Here is a 19067-nt window from a genome sequence, read left to right as displayed (position 1 = left end):
CGACGACGATGATGGTGATGATGACGATGATGATGGTGACGGCAGGTTCGGAGCACTGGGAACTCTGTCAGTCCAGCAGCTGGACTCAGCAGAGTCTCCTCAGGTGGTCACAGCCACATCTCCGGGGCCTGGCAGAGTTCTGGATGTGGACAACAGCAGCGCGATTCACATTGGTGGACTGAGCTCTGAGACGCCGGTGAGAACGCCTGGTGCATGAGACGCTGTGAGAAGGTGCCTTCACCATCCTGTGTGTGTGTGTGTCAGAGGCCAGCAGGGCTCCACGCTGCTACCTTCAAGGGCTGTCTTGGAGAAGTTCTGCTGAACGAGAAAAACCTGGGGCTTTGGAACTACATCAGCAGAGAGGGAGAATGTGGAGGCTGCTTCAGCAGGTGCAGTCATGTGACCCTTGGTCTCCATGGTTCTGCTCGGCCTCCTTTGTTTGAATCCTGTCGGTCTCTCAGTCCCCAGGGAGAGGAAACTGCATTCAACTTTGACGGGTCGGGATTCTCTGTGGTCCGGAAACCTTTGCGAGCCACCTCCACTTCCATTGTACTGTTATTTAAAACGCTGTCTCCAGGGGGATTGTTGCTCTACCTTGCTTCCAACAACACTGTAAGACGCCTGACTCCAGCACACAAACTCAGCCAGTTCAACTTCACGTTTCCTCTCACTCACAGCGAGACTACTTGTCCATGGAACTGGTGGATGGCGCTGTGCGCCTGACCTTTGACCTGGGATCCGGGCCCCTTGTGCTGACCTCTAACAGGAAGTACAACACGGGCGTCTGGCACAAGATCACGTTGCAGAGGAGCAAGCGCAAAGGTGCCAGCGCGGCCGCAGTGACGACAGAAGTGTTTGGCTCCACACCGTGTTGCTGATGGATAGCTGTCGCTCCAGGTTACCTGTCCATCATGGCAGCGGACCAATCATCAGAGAAAGAGGTGCTGGAGGCGGAGTCACCAGGGACGGCCTCAGATCTGAATCGCTCTGACCAAGATCCCATCTACATCGGAGGCCTGCCGGCCTCCAGAGCCGTCAGGTGTGCTGGCAGAGGAGCTCTGCACTGAGCCTCAGACGGCTGCTCAGCTAACTCCTCCTGTCGTCTGCCTCCAGGCGGCCAGTGGTCTCACGCTCCTATGTTGGGTGCATCAAGAATGTGGAGATAGCTCGATCCAACTTCGACCTCCTGAAAGATTCCTACGGCGTCAGAAAGGGCTGTGTGTTGGAGGTGAGCTCCAGACCGCGCCTCCCCCCACACCTTTGGAAGACTTCTGACACCAAAGCTCTTCTCACCAGGCGGTGCGCAGCATCTCAGTCTTCAGAGGAGGCTTTGTCCAGACGCCCGTCCGCTCTTTGAGCTCGGACATGGAGCTCCTGTTCTCCTTCGCTTCCAAAAACCTGTCAGGAATCCTGCTGAGCGCCTTCAGTGAAACCCGTGCTCCAACACAGGTGAGTGCAGGTGATGAAGATGATGATGAAGATGTTGATGATGATGTGCTGATGAAGATGATAATGGTGATGAAGGTGATGATGATGGTGAGGGTGAAGGGACGTCATGTGCCAACCGAAGCCGGTACGCAGTCTTTTTCAAGGCAAAGCTCTGAGCCTAGAACTGCACGGGGCCTCGCCCCAAGCTCCTGGGGCTGCCAGGCCACTGGCCCATCAGTGAGGGACCGCAATACACAGTCGTGTTCTGGTCGCCGCGAGCCACTTCTCCTCATGAAGTCGGCGTCATTGCCCGCACACGCTGCGACAAGAGCGGCGGCCCTTTTCAACGTCCACCACCAGATGGACGCGTATTTCAGCAGGATGTGTGCAAGGGTGGGGTGGCGACTCTCACTGCTTGGTTGGATCACCAGACACAGAGCAGACGCAGAGCAGTGCTGAGCGCCACATGGATGAACCGAACACCTAACACTAACATGACGTGTTTGGGTTTAGCCTTCATTCGTGCCGAGACTTGTCGTGGCTCCCACTGCTCCGCTCCAGTGCATCATTCGTATACGTAGTGTTTAAAATGCAATGGTTTTCTGGAGGCGGGGCTACCGGACTTTTCCGCTGATCCCCTTACCTCTTTAACTTACAGACAGGACACAGCAGAAAGTGACTTCCTGACGGCTTCACACAGCCTGGCTACGCAGGCCAGCTGAATTGTGAATGGCTCGGAAGCCCAACCAAGAAAAACAACACAGGGAGATACTATTTATCATATCAATATATCACGCAGGGTCTGTCGTGGATTTAGTCGTGGAATCCGTGAAACAATGAAATGAGCTTTGATGCTAAATCTGCTCGTGATTCCTGGTCAGGCCAGCAGGGGCCCTCACCACTGAGCGCTCGTGCAGCCTTGGCCACGCTTCAACTATGAACTGGACACTAGTCTTGACATGAGACCAATACCTGCTGGGGTTTGTGCTTCTGCTCGCTCAGCAGTTCCTGTCCGTCTCTCTGGACTCGGGCTCTCTGAAGGCGGAGCTGGGCCAAGTGGGCCAGTCTGCTCGTCACGTGGTCAGAGTGAGGATGTTGAACGGCAGCTCGCTGGCAGACGGTCAGAAGCACTCAGCCATCGTCCAAGTCAACAGAAAGTAGGTGCATCTCTGTCAGCCTGGGCCGGTGGTGTCTTCTCTGGCTCACGTCACTCTCCCTCTGAGGTCTCTGGCCGTGCATGTGGACGAGGGCCACCTCAAGTCTGTGGCGCTGCCTCCAGGACTCGCTCCTTTCTCTCCTTCCACCCTCTTCATCGGCGGGCTGCCAGCAGGAGACACACGTCTCCCACATGACTTGCAGAAGATCTCAAGAACCTTCCAGGGTTGCATCCAACACGTGGCCATGAATGGCCTGTAAGTCTGGTGCTCAGAAGATCCAGAGGTTTCTGGTCCCTCTCGTCTCACTTCCTCTGGCACTTGCAGACTGCTGGACCTTTCCGAGGCTCTCAGGTATGAAGGTGTGGAGATGGACAAGTGTGTTCTACAGGAGCCAGTTGGCAGCACGGTGCTTTCTGAGGACCAGCATGTAGAACCGACTGCTGACTCTGCAGCTCTGTCTGCTGCTCCTCCCACGAGGCTGAGCTCGCTGAGCCCTGGAGCTCTGACTGTGAGTGAGCTGTGCTCTCGCGTCACGCTCGTGCTGACCTCTCACTGACCCGCCGGCTCTTCTGCTCACACCAGTGTGGACCAGAGAGAGCGCCCGCCGTCGCACGCTCAGCAGCCTTCTTCGGCTCCTCCAGACACAGTCACATGACCTTCACCATCAGGCCGGGCGTGGTGAGGAAAAGGTGCGTGTCCACAGCAGTGCTGAGGGGCTCCAGGCTCGCAGCTTTTGACTAAGATCCACACCCTGCTTCCCAGCGTGCTGCTGCAGATGTCCGTCAGAACTCGGGCGGAGGACGGTCTCATGCTGCTCCTCTCCGATTCCAAGCACATGGACCAGTTCCTGCTGGGTCTGAAGGCGGGAAAGCCGCTCCTGTCGGTCGACCTGGGCAGAGGCCCCACCTCCGTGACCTCACCTGTGCACGTGAACGACGGACAGTGGCACGTGGTGAGTAGAGCGAGCACGCAGAAGAACGGGTCAGACGATTCTTCCCTCACTGGACTGCCAACCTCTGTGTTTGTCCGCCAGGTGAGGGCTGAGCTGAGCGGCCGATGGATCTCTCTGTCTGCCGACGGCTCCGCTCCGGCGTCGGCGTCTGTGAAAGGAAACCAGCTGGATGTGGAGAGCAAGCTGTACCTGGGAGGGATCCCAGCCACTCTGGCCAGCAGGAGGATCAATGTACACACGCACACCTCTTTCTTCTTATGTTCTGTGGGGACCTCCCCCAGCCTATCCCTCTATCCCTACCCCTGCAAAAGACAGCCGAACCAGACTGGAACCCAGTTAGAATCTGCTAAGACTTGGTCCTCTCAAGTGTGGCAAAACACACACGCAGACTAATTCAGTGGCAGGGTGACCGTGTAAATACAGACACGCCCACTAACTCCACAGCAGGAAGCTCACCGTTGTCACAGAGACACACACACACACACACGAGGATAACACAAGGAAAAGTGCCCACTCAGCCTCTGTTTGTCTCTCAGGTCAGCAGCAGTTTTCCCGGGTGCATTCAGTCGGTTCGTGTGAACGACGCCAGTCTGGATTTCTCCCGGCCAGCAGCGAAACATGATGTCACTTCCTGTTTCACCCTGGAACAGGCAGGAAGTTACTTCAATGGCAGTGGATTTGCTGCCCTCAGTGAGTGACACCTGAGCATCACCTGCTTGAGCTGCATGAACCGAGCCCTGCTGACCTGAGAATGTCTTCTAGTGAGAGACGGTTTCAAGGTCGGTTCCGACCTGACCATGTCTCTGGACGTCAGAACCAGCAAAGCGGAGGGGGTGTTGGTGGGAATCAGCAGTGCAAAAGTGGACGCCATTGGACTGGAGATGATCAGCGGCCAGGTGAGAGATGAACCTTCACCAAGTCTCCCGTGTCCTCCTGACGATTGTTGGCTCACTCTTTCTTCCATCTTTGAATCTCCTGTCTCAACAGGCGGTGTTCAATGTAAACAACGGTGCTGGGCGGGTTTCTGTGCGCAGCGCTGGGCCGCTGCTCTGCGACGGCCAGTGGCACCGCCTGCTGGCGAGAAAGACCAAGCACATGTTGACACTCACAGTGGATGGACTGAGTTACACCGTCCCAAACCCACACCCGCAGTCCACCTCAGCTGAGACCAACAACCCGGTCTATCTGGGCGGATTCCCCGGTGAGGGCACGCCGTCTTGAGATTTAGTGACGATGAAGATGAAGATGCAGTGTGTGTAACCCGCCTCACCCTCTGTCTGACAGATGACGTCAAGCAGAACTGCCTGTCAACACGGACCAGGTTCCGGGGTTGTCTCAAGAACGTCCAGCTCATCAAACCTCACCTGAGCGCAGCTCTGGACCCGAGCTCCGCCCACCATCACCTGGGAGTGGTTCCTAACTCATGTCCCGCTGCCTGATCGCGACCAGAAAAGGCTGTCTCCAGTGTTCCAGCACAATAAAAATACTTATTCAGCAGGAAATCATTTGACCATGTTTTATTTCAAATGATTAGTCCATAGACCCAAACCCTCCATCGAAAAGAAAGCAGGCTGTGGACAGGAGCCAGGACACTCCGTCTGGACTTGGTGTTTTCGGACAGTTGCATTGTGGCTAAACGGAGGTCGCGGAACGATTGTATTCCAGGTGATGAAAAACTGGTGAAGAGTTGAGTGGGGCGGGGTTTGCAGGCCGGACCTCAGCTGGAAAACTCAGTCCTGTGAACGGAGCAGAGTTGGGGTCAGGTCACTGAAGGGCTGTGCAAAGGTCCACATCTGGTACCTGCCCGCTGGCTCCTGAAATCACAATTCTCTTCTCCACCCGTGTTTCTGACAGTCCCTTGGAATTCTACTGACACAAGAAGACAAGAGGGTGAGAAGCCGAGCTCTGACACTAGCAACACAGAGAGGAATGAACCGGCCGACATTCGCTGTGTGGCAGGGCTGGGCGGGCAGTTCCACAGATCTCCACATAGGGGCGTAGGTTTCCGCACCAGCCAGCTGTCTGAGGGCTGGAGTCAGCTGACACCTCACTGGTCAAACTGGGCACCTGACCCGTCGGCCCCACACCTACAGAGTGGCGTGACCCTGGCAGTAGGCACAGGGCAACTGGCCACTGGAGCGAGCAGTGACAGCGTCTACTTCTGTCTGTGTGAGTGCTTGAAACGTTTGGATCCTGAACCAATTGCTGACCATGTCCTGTCTGGAAAACAACAGCAAAATTCCTGTCTGTGTCCTCTTTAACTGGAAGATAAAATACACTCCGCCCAGTTCCACGACTTCCATTTTTTATGAAACAGCAGCTCACTTTCGGGACCTCCGGATGCATAAATAAAAATGGGAGGTTGAGTTGGGTGTGTGTTCATCTATTGTGAGGACATCTGTCTTAGCCTCAATTTGAGGGTTCAGACCTCAAAAGAACTGGGTTCCAGTCTGGTCCAGGTGAGTCGTGTGTTCAGGGGATGAGGCTGGGGAAAGGCTGATGGCCAGGTGAGGTCCCCACAATGTCCTCAGGAGGATAGCAATACGAACTTCATCCACCCCATGATGCTGTGTGAGGTCCTTTTGTGTCAGGACTACATTACTTCTCAACCCAAAACAGGATCTGCATGACAGGTCCCTTTACAAGTCCCTGAGGTGGAATGGGCCACAAAACTCCCGCGTCATTCAAGAGACCCGGGAGATAAGGCCCACACCATCGTCCCTCCAGCAACCACGGCGCTATAGGGCTCAGGCGGTCGCCCGAGAATCGCAGGGCTGGTGGTGTGAATCCCGCTCCTTCCTACCGTGGTGTCCTCGGGCAAGGCGCACTGCTGTGACAATGACGGGGGTGAGTGGATCATGGATTCTGTCAGGAGCTGCATCAATGTGCTGATCGCTCCTGTCGTGGCAGGCAGGCTGCACTGGTCTGGTGTTTTTAGTTTGTGATCAACACACACCACTCTTCCTTCTGAAGAACAGACACTTTGAATCGGCGAAGTGACTCTAACGTGTTGCCTCTTTTTAAAGAAGAAGCAACACCATCCCGTTTTGGAGCGGAGGCGGAACAGAACTGAGGTCACAAAGCCGACCAACCCAGGAGCAGACACAGTCCCATCCTCACCCCTGATGGTGACTTCCTCATGACAGGGGCCTCCAGGACCAGCTGCAGAAGAGACAACACTGTCAGTCAAGGAGGAGAGACGGGGGCAGCTTGGGAGGACGGCTGGGGTGAGCGGGTTGGACCAGAGAAGGGCTCTATGATGCTGGCTCAGGGGGACAGGAAGGACTTGCGCCACCTTTTGCCGAGTCGTCCCGTCATCGTCCTCGTCTTCATCCGGGTCAACTGTGGGCTGACTGTGTGGATGCGTGAGAGCACCTTCGGCAGGATCTTCCAAGTGCTCCGAGTTCTCATCGTCATGGCGATGGAGGTCCAAGCACAGCGCTGGGAGCAGGCCTGCTGAGGCCTCCGGCTCCAGAGACTCCTCAGACTCTCTGGCGTCCAGCACACTGATGACATCATCACTGTCCCGGCTGCTAGCATCGCTGCCTACGCTATCCTCCCCTCCATCACTGTCTGCTCCAGCTGCCTGCTGGACATCGTGGCTGACACGGGCATGCATTTGCTCCTGGTCATGTGACAGGAAGAGCATCAGAGGTTTGTTCACGTGACGGATCTGCCGAACGCTCCTACCTCCTCTGGCTCCAGGGGTTCAATCATCGGAGAGTCGTCGGCTCGTCTGCAGGCCAAGCGTCGATCCCACTCCGTCACCGCTTGGTCTGCCAAAAGGCCATCTCCTTCTAGAAAGCAGCGGCGGAGTTCGCTGATGGTAGTGAGAGGATTGGGAGCCTCCTCCGGGCTGCCCAGCGTCAGCTGTAGACATGTGGCGGAGAGCGTGTGTCAGTCCACTGTTGGGCCATGGGAACGACCTCGTACCTCAGTGTGGCTGAGGTCTTCCTCTGCTGGATCCGAGGTCTCCGTCTGGAAACAGGTGTGTGGTTGGTGACACAGCTCTGAGCAGGAGCCTGCTGGTGTTCTCCTACCTTGGTGTCGCCTTTCTGAGGACTTGAGGGACTTTCAGGAGTCACGTTGTCTTCTTCCTTGACATCATCCGTCCTGTGCAATTCCACCATGACCTGGACCTCCTCCATCACCTGGACCTCCTGCGTGACCTGAGCCTCCTGCGTGACCCAGACCTCCTGCGTGACCTGGACCTCCTGCGTGACCTGAGCCTCCTCCGTGACCTGAGCCTCCTCCGTGACCTGGACCTCCTGTGTGACCTGGACCTCCTCCTCCATCCTGCTCTCCAGAGTTCTGCTGCTGCTGAGGTCACTTGCCTTCGCTGCAGCATCCAGTCCTGCACCCAGATCTGCACAGCCACAGTCATGAACTTGCTCACACTTGTGCTGCATCTGAGGCCTACCGCCGTCCAGGCTGCGGCTCAGGTTCCTCTTGCTGATGCTGCGGTAGAAATGGGGAGCAGGTCTTGATATCTGAGCGCTGGCTCTGCGACTCTGGATCTGAGTCCGGCCACTGAACCGAAACTTGGACCCCAGAAACACAGAGCGTTTTGGCGTCTCTTCAGGGGACAGCAGCCTAGAATGAGGACATTTATACTCAGCAACACAAAGACCTGCACACGCGCACACACACACACGGACCCCACTGACCTGAAAAAAGAGTGGTGCTCCACACAAACCTTCCACAGTCTCTTTGCAGTTCGGTGATTCTGTAGTTTGAAGCCGATGGTTGACTCAAACTGCTCATACTGAAGAGGACAGAGATGACGCGTGCGTGTGTGTCAGAGTGTCTCGTGTGTCCTGCGCGTGGAGCCATCACGCACCTCTCCAGGTCGGATCTTGATATAGAAATTGTTTCTTTTGTACGAGATCTTCAAAATCTTGGACCAGGAGAACCTGTTGATCCTGAGTCTGTCCCTGTAGACATGCAGGCCACTACTGCACACGCCCAGCATCATGGCCACGCCCTCCGAGTCCTGCACACAGCGCCAGACAGAGAAACATGGTGCCGTCTCACGCGCAGCTGAGCGAGCCAGAAGACAAGCTCCACGGTCACATGACCACTTCATGTCTTCCAACTCACGTGAAAAACCCTGAGCGTGTGTGTGGTATTGTATAGTCAGTCTTCTCAGACGCCTCCTTGTAGGGACCATTAGCTATTTGTGGGGACTTTCTGTCGGCCCCCACAAGTGCCAGGTGTTTTGGATGGTCAAGCTAAGGGTGAGAGGCCAGGGAAAGGCTGATGGCCATGAGCGGTCCCCACAGAAACAATGGCGTCTTCAGTGTGTGTGGCGGGGTGAGTGTGTGTACCTTTACGTTATGAAGATCAACACCGTACATGGAGAGTTTTTTGACAATGTTGAGGAAGTTCATCTCAGCGTCAGCAGGACTCATCCCCCTACACACACACACACACACACACACACATACTACAGATCATTTATTACAGCATATGACAGACCATGTGACGGAGGGCCACACGGCTGCTTCGCACTCTGGCATTTCTGCATGGAGTTTGCAGTTAAGTTGAGTACCCATGATCCAAGTCAAGTGTGCTGCTCTTGACCTGCAGCGAGCAAGTGCTGCGCATCATTGACTGGACTGCAAAGCATGATGGGAACTGTTTAGCTCCGAGCCACTGTTGAGAGTGATGGGACCCGGCTGCACCCACACAGTTATTGGATGTTCAAGCCCCAAGTCCACTCTACTCTAAAAGTGTGGCTCTTCCGTTCAGTAGTATTCAGAGTTGAAAGGTCAACAATATGCAGAGTTTCTCAGTCAAAACAGTGCCCGACCCCTGCACTGGACTCTCAGTGGGCGTGGCAGCCTGCGGTGAGGCAGGTGACCGGAGGCTGTGGAAGAGCTCCTGTCACTCCGTAGCCTGTGAATCCACGCCAGCTCCTGGAGACCAGGCAGAGCCAAGGAAGGCAAGGCCAACAGGAAGCTGCCCTCCACAATAAAACACGAAGCGACCGTCACACAGCAACACCCGCTGCTGAATCGGCTGATTCACAAGATTGGCAGTGAAACCCTCCACCACCGGCGACTCTCCCGGAGGAGTGTCACCTGTTAGGGTTAGGGGCTTTCCTCTAGTCAGCGACTGAAGAACCACTTCCTGCTCTGCAACGCCCATAGCTGCTGCAGACGCAAGCCAACTGCATTTGTTCCCTTGATGAACAAACATGAGGTCCTCACAAAGCCCTCACTGAGTTGAGACCTGCAGCGATCTGACATCCAGACTCGGTCAGAGAGACGCTGGCGTGAGAGAGAAAACCAAGGTCACCTGTGTGTTTTGTGAAGGTCACAGATCCTTTTCTCCAAGTCTCTGGTCTGAGTTGGAGCCAAAGTCAGTTCCGTGATGTTCTCGCAGCTGCTGCCCTCTGCGGAGGACAGGACGGGTTAGACAGAGCGAGAGAGCGAGGTGTCTGACAGACAGACCCGGGTCACAGTCGCCCAGCTCTGACTGGACGGTGTACGAGCCCAGCGCAGTCAGCGTCGCCGAGGAACAAGGAAGCCGTCCTGACACGATGTCCTGTCTCAGCTGAAGACACAGGAAGTACCTGCGCATCAAACAGAAGCGATGAGAGGACGGGCAGGACACGTGTCCGACCTGCGTTGCTGTACCTGGTGAGGTCCTCAGAGAGGCGGGCGGGCTCCGGCGGATAAAACTTGACGTTGAAAGTGAAGTTCCAGGGAACACCTGAGTGGTGACAGAAGCAGCCTGCTCACAGCAGTCACCTGGCCCCGCCCTCAGACCGGTGAGCCCACACTGACCTCTGACCTGCTTCTTCATCGCTTTCCCTGGATCCAGCCAGTTCTGGAGACAGCAGAGGGGTGAGACAGGCAGACGGGCTGGTCGAGACGGGCAGGTACCTTGATGTTGTCAGCGTCCAGGAAGCACAAGGCAAAGTAGTCTCTCTCCAGCAGGTTGACGTGCTCACACACCTGGTCCAACAGCAGCTGACCACGTGCGCTTTTCTGCCAAAGGCACAAGTTGAGCAGAGCGTCCGTCCGCGTGCTCCGCCCACCTCGCCTGTCTCACCTCCACCGCGCAGGAGAACACGGAGCCGTCCAGCAGCGTGACCTTGGCGATCATGGTTCGGAAGTTGCGACGGGTTCTGGGCGGCGAGCGCGTGATCCAACTGCTGGACGAGAAACGGCTCAGAGAGTCGTCGGCCGGTAAAGGCGTGGCTCCGCCCCCCTTGGGAGACAGGACGTTAGGAACACCTGCAGGCTGCGGGTCAAGGTGAAGGGTTTACCCTCTGTGGCGTGAGCTGCTCCTCAGTGTGAGCGTCGTCCTCCAGGTGCGCGGTCGCCAGAGAGTCACCTGACCCAGCCATCACGGTGGTGCACCTGCCACATCACAAGTTCACCTGCTTCCTCTCATCACTGCCACCACTGGAAACAACACTGCTACTTTTCTGCCTCAGCTTGTTGAGCTCAGCTCAGCTGCAGGTGACAGGCGTCATGCGCGCGGGACACAGTCTTCAAAGGTCAAGAGGCCAGCAGGACTGGGGACTGACTCACAACAGGGAAGCCCTTCTGAAGCAGCGGCGCAGCAGGCTGATGACGGGACAGGGAGGAGCCGAGGGGAGCTCAGCCAGGACATGTGGGACGGAGCAGAGGGGTGTTGGCACGCACGCTCCTGCAGCAGCAACACACACACGTGCCGGCCTGCCTCTCTCGCGCTCTGTCCTTGTGGGGACCTCTCCTGGCCATCACCCTTTCCCAGCCTCTCCCGCTAAACCGAAGCATCCAAAACACATGGCTCACCTGATCCAGGACTCTCAACCAGACTGGAGCCCTGACCCGGTTATTTGGAGCTCAACACCCTCACACTGGGGATTAACCTCGTGGGGACCGGCAAAAACGAGGTTAAGAAGGTCACAATTATATCCAGCCAAAGAACACACACACACACACACACACACACAGGCACACGCGCGCGCGGTCCTGCAGCAACACGCACGCCACAGACGAACTGAACGAACGACGCATCACAAACTCCATCTCCGGATGAGCGAACTCCCTCTCGCCGCACCCGTCTCGCGACCCATCCGGCACGCAATTCGAGTGTTCCTCTCACGCGCATCCGCAGCGTCATCCGCTTTACCTGTCCTCCAACAGGACGCTCCTCTCTCCGCTGCCTAACGGTTGCTGCGCCGTTCCGCTGACGTCACAAGACTGGGCGCGAACGTCACCACGCGATGACGTCGTAATCGTTCAATTTGCCCTTCATTTCAGCGATTCGCAATAAACCGAAACACTCGACATCACAGTCACGAATGTGAATCGAGCGCGCGTGTGTGAGTGCGTTTGTGTGACACAGAGACTCACCGTGCAAATGACAGAAGTGATTCATCCGGCACGACGGCAACAGAGAACACGTTCGTTAGGTTTTCATCGTTATGAACATCATCTTCATCATCACCATCATCATCATCATCATCATCTTCATCATCTTCATCATCACCATCATCATCATCATCATCATCTTCATCATCTTCATCATCACCATCATCATCTTCATCACCATCATCTTCATCATCATCATCACCATCTTCATCACCATCATCATCATCATCATCATCACCATCATCATCTTCATCATCATCATCATCATCACCATCATTATCATCATCTTCGTCACCCTCATCTTCATCATCACCATCATCATCATCATCACCACCTTCATCACCATCATCTTCATCATCACCATCATCACATCTTCATCACCATCATCATCATCTTCATCATCATCATCATCATCTTCATCATCACCATCATCATCATCTTCATCATCACCATCATCATCATGATCATCTTCATCATCACCATCATCATCTTCATCACCATCATCTTCATCATCATCATCACCATCATCATCTTCATCATCTTCATCATCACCATCGTCATCACCATCACTTTCATCATCTTCATCATCACCATCATCATCTTCATCATCACCATCATCATCTTCATCACCATCATCATCTTCATCATCATCATCTTCATCACCATCATCTTCATCGCCATCATCTTCATCATCATCATCACCATCTTCATCACCATCATCATCATCATCACCATCATCATCTTCATCATCATCATCTTCATCACCATCATCTTCATCACCATCATCTTCATCACCATCATCTTCACCATCATCACCATCATCATCACCATCATCTTCATCATCACCATCATCACCATCATCATCTTCATCACCACATCATCATCTTCTTCATCACCTTCATCTTCATCATCTTCATCATCACCATCATCACCATCATCATCTTCATCACCATCATCATCATCATCATCTTCATCATCATCACCATCATTATCATCATCTTCGTCACCCTCATCTTCATCATCACCATCATCATCATCATCACCACCTTCATCACCATCATCTTCATCATCACCATCATCACATCTTCATCATCACCATCATAATCATCATCACATCATCTTCATCATCACCATCATCATCTTCATCACCATCATCTTCATCATCACCATCATCATCTTCATCACCTTCATCTTCATCATCATCATCATCATCACCATCATCACCATCTTCATCATCACCATCATCATCATTATCACCATCATCTTCATCATCACCATCATCATCATCATCTTCATCACCACCATCATCATCATCATCCGACAGCAGCTCACACTATATTATCAGTTTTACAGCAGTAAAGCAAGGATTCTCTGAAGCCTGGGTCGTATTTGAAGGGAATGTGGCACATCCTACCTGAGCTCTGGTGGACTCGGAGAACTCTCAACGCATTTGACCATTGTTTCAAGGCAGTTGTTGTTCGGCTGGATTATTGGTGGCGGCGGGCACAGATTAGACCCCGCCCCCACAGAGCAGGACCTGCTAATGTCCGCGGGGGAGGAGCTTCCAGATGTTGGAAGCGATTAGAGTCGACCAATGATCGACGGTGGAGACTCTACAAACAGAGCCAAAGTAGGTCAGCACACGAAAGTCAGACGCGCGGTGGTGATGAGGAAACACGCAGAAGAAAGAGGGCACAGAAGTTTCACGGTTTATTGAGGAGCAGAGCGCGGAGCTCCGCCGGCTCGGGACACACGTCCACACACGTCCTGCTCAAACACTTGAAACGCTTGAATGGTCTCAGCTCAGCTCAGTCTGACCCGCAGGACGCCATCGGTGCAGCGCCAGGAGCATGAATGACGCTGAGCAGGTTGAAATGAAAGGGAGGCCCGTGCTCGCACCGTCCACGCTCGTGCCACGGCCCCAGTCCGGTCCTCGGTCACAACCAGCACTGGGGAAGTTATGAGCTGTGCGCATGCGTCCTGGTGCGCCTGTCTAACAGATCTTTGGTGCGCCTGCGTGCCCCCGCAGTCTTCCGGTCTTTGCTCGTCCTCAACAATAACAACAAGCGGACTAAGTGTTGGTGGAGCCCCCGAGGAGCACCGCAGTCCCGGTAAGCGCTCTCCCTCGGAGCCGCGCTCTCCCTCGGTGCCGCGCTCTCTTCCGGCTCCCGCGCCGATCGTGTCGGGGATGCCTGCGCGCTCTCGAGCTTCTGGCCGCGGAGAGGCCGCGGCCCCGCTGCTCGCGTGCCTGCGTGTCCCGGGGACGGCGCTGGGAAACAATCGGAAGATTAAACGTCGCCATTTTGTCCGGCGCTGCGCCAGTCATCAGACCGAGCTGTACTGGCCCAGTTCAGATCTAGTGACGGGCTTCGCCTGCGTTACCTTCGCCTGAGAGCTAGCGGCGGTAGCGTTAGCTCTCGCTAGGTTAGCTGTATTCCGGCTTAAGGTCCGGGTGTTCGGGCCGGTGCTGCTGGTTCCGCCGGCTCCAGGCGAGTGTCGTGCCAGTGACTGTGCGCGTGTCCGCAGGCTGGGCGTGCGGTGTGGATCCTCCCGCCGCAGAGCGAGCCATGTCGCGCCGGCGTGCGGCCACATGTCGCGCGCGTGAAGTTGGAGGCGCATGAACACGCAGCGGCATCTCACGGGGTGAATGAATGAACCCGTCCGGCACCTTCTGAAGTGCGTGTCTCAGCGGACTGAGGCTTCAAGTAAAGTATGTACTGAGCCCTCGGAGGTTTAATCCACTGGCATGAGACGAGTCAGGGATCATTGTATGAAACCTGTGGAACGACACACGAGGGCTGCACTCAGAGAGTGCAAACCTCTACCAAGCAGCTTCTGCTCACCCCAGCAGAATCTCTTTTTCCAGCGTTGCACCCACAAGTGCCAAAGATGGTTTCTTTCTCCCGGACCCAGGTGGCGATCCCAATCACTCTTCCTATTTCCCGGAAGATGAATCCAAATCCCTCCATAACTTTGCGAGTTGTTGTGGCCTCAAAGACAGGAACCATGGTGGAGAACGTGACCTCCTTGAGACTTTCCAAATCGTGTTTTCTGGCAGTGAAACAAAGGATGACGCTCAACGTTTACCATCTCGTCCATCCACCAGGCTGTCGTCCCGCCTCCATCCTCCGCAGTGAAAGTCCGGACCTGGTTTTGGCGCACGCTCTCTGCTGGCCCGATGGCGGAGACGTTAAAGTATGTGGACGATGAACACAAGAGCATCTTCCTCAAGCTGCTGAATGAGCAGCGGCTGGAGGGCGAGCACTGTGACATCGCTGTTGTCGTTGAAGACGTCAAGTTCCGTGCCCACCGCTGCGTCCTCGCCGCCTGCTCCAAGTACTTCAAGAAACTCTTCAAAAAGCATGAGGTGCCTGGAGCGTCCACAGCAGAGCGCCCGCGTGTGTCCTCTGAAGCAGCGACACTTCCTCCTGTGTCTTCTGCCTGCAGGTGGACAACTCCTCTGTCATCGAGATCGACTTCATCCGCTCGGACATCTTCGAAGAAGTCCTCAACTACATGTACACGTCCAAGATCTCTGTGAAGAGACGAGACGTCAACCTGATGATGTCCTCGGGACAGATTCTTGGAATCCGCTTTCTAGACAAACTCTGCTCGCAGGTGAGTCTCACCCATGATGCAGTGTCAGCCGGAGGATGTCCAAGTTTAGTCCAGTCAAAATACATTTGCATAGCTCCACCTCGCCAGACGGGACATGATCTGAGCTGGCACCAGGGTCAGAGCGGCACCAGGGTCAGAGCGGCACCAGGGTCAGACCGGGGTGCAGGATTAGAGCAGGACAAGGATCAGAGCGGCACCACAGTCAGGGCGGCACCAGGGTCAGAGCAAGACCAGGGTCAGAGCGGCACCAGGGTCAGAGCAAGACCAGGGTCAGATCGGACCAGGGTCAGACCGGGGTGCAGGATTAGAGCAGGACAAGGATCAGAGCGGCACCACAGTCAGAGCGGCACCAGGGTCAGACCGGGGTGCAGGATTAGAGCAGGACAAGGATCAGAGCGGCACCACAGTCAGGGCGGCACCAGGGTCAGAGCGGCACCAGGGTCAGAGCGGCACCAGGGTCAGAGCAGGACCAGGGTCAGAGCGGGGCGCAGGATTAGAGCAGGACCAGGGTCAGAGCAGGACCAGGGTCAGAGCGGCACCAGGGTCAGAGCAGGACCAGGGTCAGAGCGGCACCAGGGTCAGAGCGAGGTGCACGTCTGCTGTGTGCGTGTTTTTAAACAAAGCTTTGCGGCGTCATCAGCTCAGTGTCTGTCTCACCATGCACATCCAAACTAGTACAACATGCCGTGGACGACTAGTAGCGGTCTCCAAAGAAAACAACTGATGTGTCGTGCGCCGATCTGTTGGCTTGCAAATGTTTCACTGGTGTCAGTTAAGTCTGAAACACACAGACTTGTTTTCCCTCTGCGAACCCTTAATGCAGTGATTCTTGACCATTGGGCGAGCGCCCCCTAGAGGGCCGCTGAAAGGTTTTGTTTTCCACCTGTGGGCCGTGAGACGCTCAGTTTGAATACAGCACATGAGCCACGTGGTGGCAGTAGTGAGTCAGTGACTTGACTTGACAGCTGCAGATCTGTGATAGATAGATGGAGAAGTTCTTGGAAAGAAACAATGATGAAGAAAGTGGTGGCGCCCTCTACAGTCAACCCTGTTCATGAAAGCACCTGCTGGAGCAGTTTTAATTACATACATATGCAGTAACATTTTATGGCGATACTTTCATTTACTCTACATCTTCTGTGGAGTTTATTTATGAAATAGAACATATTGTAGGATATTAAGATATTTGATGATATTTGTTTTATTCAGACTATTATTCCTGCCGTACAGTTTTTCCAATTTTCTCAACGGTTTGTTTTTTTCTTCTTCTTGTCTTCAGTAAATTCGATGTACATGACTTGCACCTGCTTCTGCTGCTGGTTGGACTTTTCCATGACAAATATATTTCCGCTGATCACATGGTTTCATGTCATGTCACAAGATTCTGGTTTGTTTCTGTGTGTGGTTATTGATCACAAATCAAATCAGTCGTTCAGAAAGCACTACTCACAGTAAAGAATCTGTTCCATGCCTTGAATGGGCCGTTTCTTTGGGAAAAGGTGGGCCCCAGGATCAGAAAGGTCATGACCCCTGCTTCAATGGCTGCATGTGGCGCTGCAGGTTTCCCTCTAACGTCCCAGTCCATTTATGGACTCACTTCCGTCCGTTCACAAGGGCAGATCTGTAACAGCAGGAGTCAAGTGTGGGCCATTTTCTTCTGTGGAGCCTGTTCCCTTAGCTCTGTGGCTTCACCGCGCTGTCGTGCAGTGGCTGTGGTGGTCGGCGCTTGGTTAGCATGTGTCCTGTCAGGACGTGACCTTGAGATGCCTGGATCAGTGAAGAATGCTACCGACTTTCCCTCAGAAGAGAGACGTGACGGCTGAGGACAAGGACAAGTTTCCTTACGACATTGTGAAGATGGCGCTGCCTCCAGAGGCGCAGCTGGCTGCCGATGCTGAGGTACCACCCCTGAGCCCGGCGCTCTCCTCTCCACGGCCTCACCTGTGTGTGCGCGTGTGTGTGTGTGCGCGTGCGTGCGTGTGTGTGGCTCCAGGCTCTTGTCGACGATGACTCGCCTCCATCCGATGACCTTGTCGACACTGCAGCCAATCAGGAGCTTGATAAGTCTCCCACCTCTGCACTTCGTGTCCAGGAGGCCATCCTGAAGGAACTGACCAATGAGGACGTCCACAAGGTACAGCCCCCCCCCCTTCCCTCCGGTGTGCATGTGTCCTCAGCTGACTGGTGTCCGTCAGGTGACCTGCTATGACCAGGACGTGGTGACTGACATGGAGACGGAGCCCAAAGATCTGGGCGCAGAGCATCACGCCACACAAACGCTGACGTTTGCCGAGAGCATCGGGGGGGTGAAGGACGAGCAGACCCCGAGCTGGTCCACTGCAGCCGCCGACATGAAGTTTGAGTATTTGCTCTACGGAGCCCGGGACCAGCTGGCATGCCAGGGCTGTGGCAAGACCTTTTTGGACGAGACCCGACTCAGGTGTGACCCACCACTCTCACGCTCGTGGGGGGAGGGAAGGGGGGGGTGATGACGCTCATGTGACTCACTCACTGGCAGAGTGAAACATTCAGTGGAAATCATGCCGTCTTCTGCTCCACTGGTCCCACCTCGTGCACGAGGGAGGATGATGAAGGTGGTGGTGGAGGCCGCCATGCTGGGACAATAAAACACCTTCGGTGACTTCTCCTGACTCGCGTGGCGTCCAATAGTGAATGTCTGTAGATGAAGGTGGTGACGTGGATGAAGGGAGGCTTCTCTCACCATGTCTCGTGTTACTTTCAGGAAACACGAGAAGCTTCACTCAGCTGAGCGGCCGTTCTCCTGTGAGATCTGCTCCAAAGCTTTCACCACACATGCGCACCTGAAAGGTAAGGATTCACATCCTCACCACCGTCACCAGCAGTGAGAGGTCCCAGGTGTGACTTGTGCCGCGGCCCTCTTCTGCTGTTTGGAAGTGTTGTTGGTGAGGAGCAGAAACCTTCACTCTTCTATTTGGTCTCCTGCTCCTCCAGAGCACCTGAAGATCCACGCCGGGTTCAAGCCGTATCGGTGTGAGGTTTGCGGGAAGTCCTTCATTCGAGCGCCGGACCTTAAAAAACACGAGCGGGTCCACAGTAACGAGAGGCCCTTCACCTGCCAGCTGTGTGACAAGGTGCCTGTGGCTCCCTGCAGTCTGTCCTCCACACACCTGCCTTCTCATCTAGCGCTTTTGCCGCAGGCCTTCAAACACAAGTCTCACCTGAAGGACCACGAGCGAAGGCATCGAGGAGAGAAGCCGTTCGTCTGCCAGTCCTGCACCAAAGCGTTCGCCAAGGTTTGCTGGACTCTGAGAGGAGACGGAGCAGGGGAGCCCCGCGGCTGACACACCTGTGTTTCATCCTCCAGGCGTCAGACCTCAAGCGCCATGAGAACAACATGCACAGTGAGAGGAAGCACCTGAACCTTCAGAGTGAAGCGGAGACTCTGCAGGCTGTTGCCATGGCAGCCGAGGAGCAGCACCTGGACTCCATCAGCTGATTCTCAGGGTTCTCCACCGGACTGGACCTCATGACTGCACTGATAATAAAGAATCATTTTAA

At 54.9% G+C, this 19067-nt stretch overlaps 3 protein-coding genes across 17 annotated transcripts in view; 2 read left to right on the top strand and 1 right to left on the bottom strand.

Annotated features, from left to right (window-relative positions):
- Positions 1-5069, top strand: part of lama1 (laminin, alpha 1) — a 19606-nt gene extending 14537 nt beyond the window's left edge. Inside the window, exons 48-64 of the mRNA XM_053860223.1 lie at positions 46-196; positions 265-389; positions 462-612; positions 678-822; positions 898-1039; positions 1114-1228; positions 1297-1449; positions 2431-2585; positions 2652-2840; positions 2910-3093; positions 3168-3274; positions 3348-3537; positions 3619-3768; positions 4074-4227; positions 4300-4433; positions 4525-4738; positions 4822-5069. Coding sequence (XP_053716198.1) covers positions 46-196; positions 265-389; positions 462-612; positions 678-822; positions 898-1039; positions 1114-1228; positions 1297-1449; positions 2431-2585; positions 2652-2840; positions 2910-3093; positions 3168-3274; positions 3348-3537; positions 3619-3768; positions 4074-4227; positions 4300-4433; positions 4525-4738; positions 4822-4976 — 2614 coding nt within the window. The 3' untranslated portion in view covers positions 4977-5069. The remainder of the gene's footprint in view (positions 1-45; positions 197-264; positions 390-461; positions 613-677; positions 823-897; positions 1040-1113; positions 1229-1296; positions 1450-2430; positions 2586-2651; positions 2841-2909; positions 3094-3167; positions 3275-3347; positions 3538-3618; positions 3769-4073; positions 4228-4299; positions 4434-4524; positions 4739-4821) is intronic.
- LOC128756066 (band 4.1-like protein 3) lies at positions 5040-14493 on the bottom strand. 11 transcript variants are annotated; one of them, XM_053860233.1, is made up of 19 exons: positions 14292-14471; positions 13324-14178; positions 10814-10907; positions 10597-10755; positions 10428-10532; positions 10329-10371; positions 10179-10254; positions 9993-10114; positions 9838-9934; positions 8865-8952; positions 8378-8530; positions 8205-8302; positions 7578-8130; positions 7471-7515; positions 7228-7407; positions 6833-7162; positions 6658-6699; positions 5338-5403; positions 5040-5273 (listed from the first exon to the last, which is right to left on the bottom strand). In XM_053860233.1, the coding sequence occupies exons 2-19, from the start codon at positions 13365-13367 to the stop codon at positions 5268-5270; spliced, it is 2301 nt and encodes a 766-aa protein (XP_053716208.1). In that variant the 5' UTR covers positions 13368-14178; positions 14292-14471; the 3' UTR covers positions 5040-5267. The 11 variants fall into 11 exon arrangements, with proteins under 11 accessions (XP_053716208.1, XP_053716202.1, XP_053716199.1 ...); XM_053860227.1 differs by having other exon boundaries at positions 6658-7162; positions 7578-7903; positions 7958-8130; positions 14292-14469; XM_053860224.1 differs by having other exon boundaries at positions 6658-7162; positions 14292-14485.
- On the top strand, positions 13561-19067 carry zbtb14 (zinc finger and BTB domain containing 14). Of its 5 annotated transcripts, XM_053860252.1 has the most exons (11): positions 13563-14020; positions 14436-15104; positions 15200-15276; positions 15357-15527; positions 17331-17426; positions 17521-17661; positions 17723-17967; positions 18271-18356; positions 18501-18640; positions 18707-18802; positions 18874-19067. In XM_053860252.1, the coding sequence occupies exons 4-11, from the start codon at positions 15426-15428 to the stop codon at positions 19003-19005; spliced, it is 1038 nt and encodes a 345-aa protein (XP_053716227.1). In that variant the 5' UTR covers positions 13563-14020; positions 14436-15104; positions 15200-15276; positions 15357-15425; the 3' UTR covers positions 19006-19067. The 5 variants fall into 5 exon arrangements, with proteins under 5 accessions (XP_053716226.1, XP_053716225.1, XP_053716224.1 ...); XM_053860251.1 differs by having other exon boundaries at positions 13561-14020; positions 15016-15276; positions 17741-17967; XM_053860250.1 differs by having other exon boundaries at positions 13562-14020; positions 14968-15276.

Source organism: Synchiropus splendidus, chromosome 3 (assembly GCF_027744825.2).
Source record: "Synchiropus splendidus isolate RoL2022-P1 chromosome 3, RoL_Sspl_1.0, whole genome shotgun sequence".
Taxonomy (NCBI): Eukaryota; Metazoa; Chordata; class Actinopteri; order Syngnathiformes; family Callionymidae; genus Synchiropus; species Synchiropus splendidus.
Note: the sequence above shows the minus strand (reverse complement) of the source record. Positions and strands in the feature narration are given on the sequence as shown.

What these genes read in the sequence shown, in the direction of transcription:
- LOC128756066 (XM_053860224.1), bottom strand. Translation starts at nt 13,367, where the DNA reads ATGGTCAAATGCGTTGAGAGTTCTCCGAGTCCACCAGAGCTCAG. An exon ending in TCAAGATCCGACCTGGAGAG is followed by an intron (nt 8,303 to 8,377) that starts GTGCGTGATGGC and finishes TGTCCTCTTCAG; the next exon opens with TATGAGCAGTTTGAGTCAAC. An exon ending in GAGCACCACTCTTTTTTCAG is followed by an intron (nt 8,131 to 8,204) that starts GTCAGTGGGGTC and finishes TCCTCATTCTAG; the next exon opens with GCTGCTGTCCCCTGAAGAGA.
- zbtb14 (XM_053860250.1), top strand. Translation starts at nt 15,088, where the DNA reads ATGGCGGAGACGTTAAAGTATGTGGACGATGAACACAAGAGCATCTTC. An exon ending in AACTCTTCAAAAAGCATGAG is followed by an intron (nt 15,277 to 15,356) that starts GTGCCTGGAGCG and finishes TTCTGCCTGCAG; the next exon opens with GTGGACAACTCCTCTGTCAT. An exon ending in GCACCAAAGCGTTCGCCAAG is followed by an intron (nt 18,803 to 18,873) that starts GTTTGCTGGACT and finishes TTCATCCTCCAG; the next exon opens with GCGTCAGACCTCAAGCGCCA.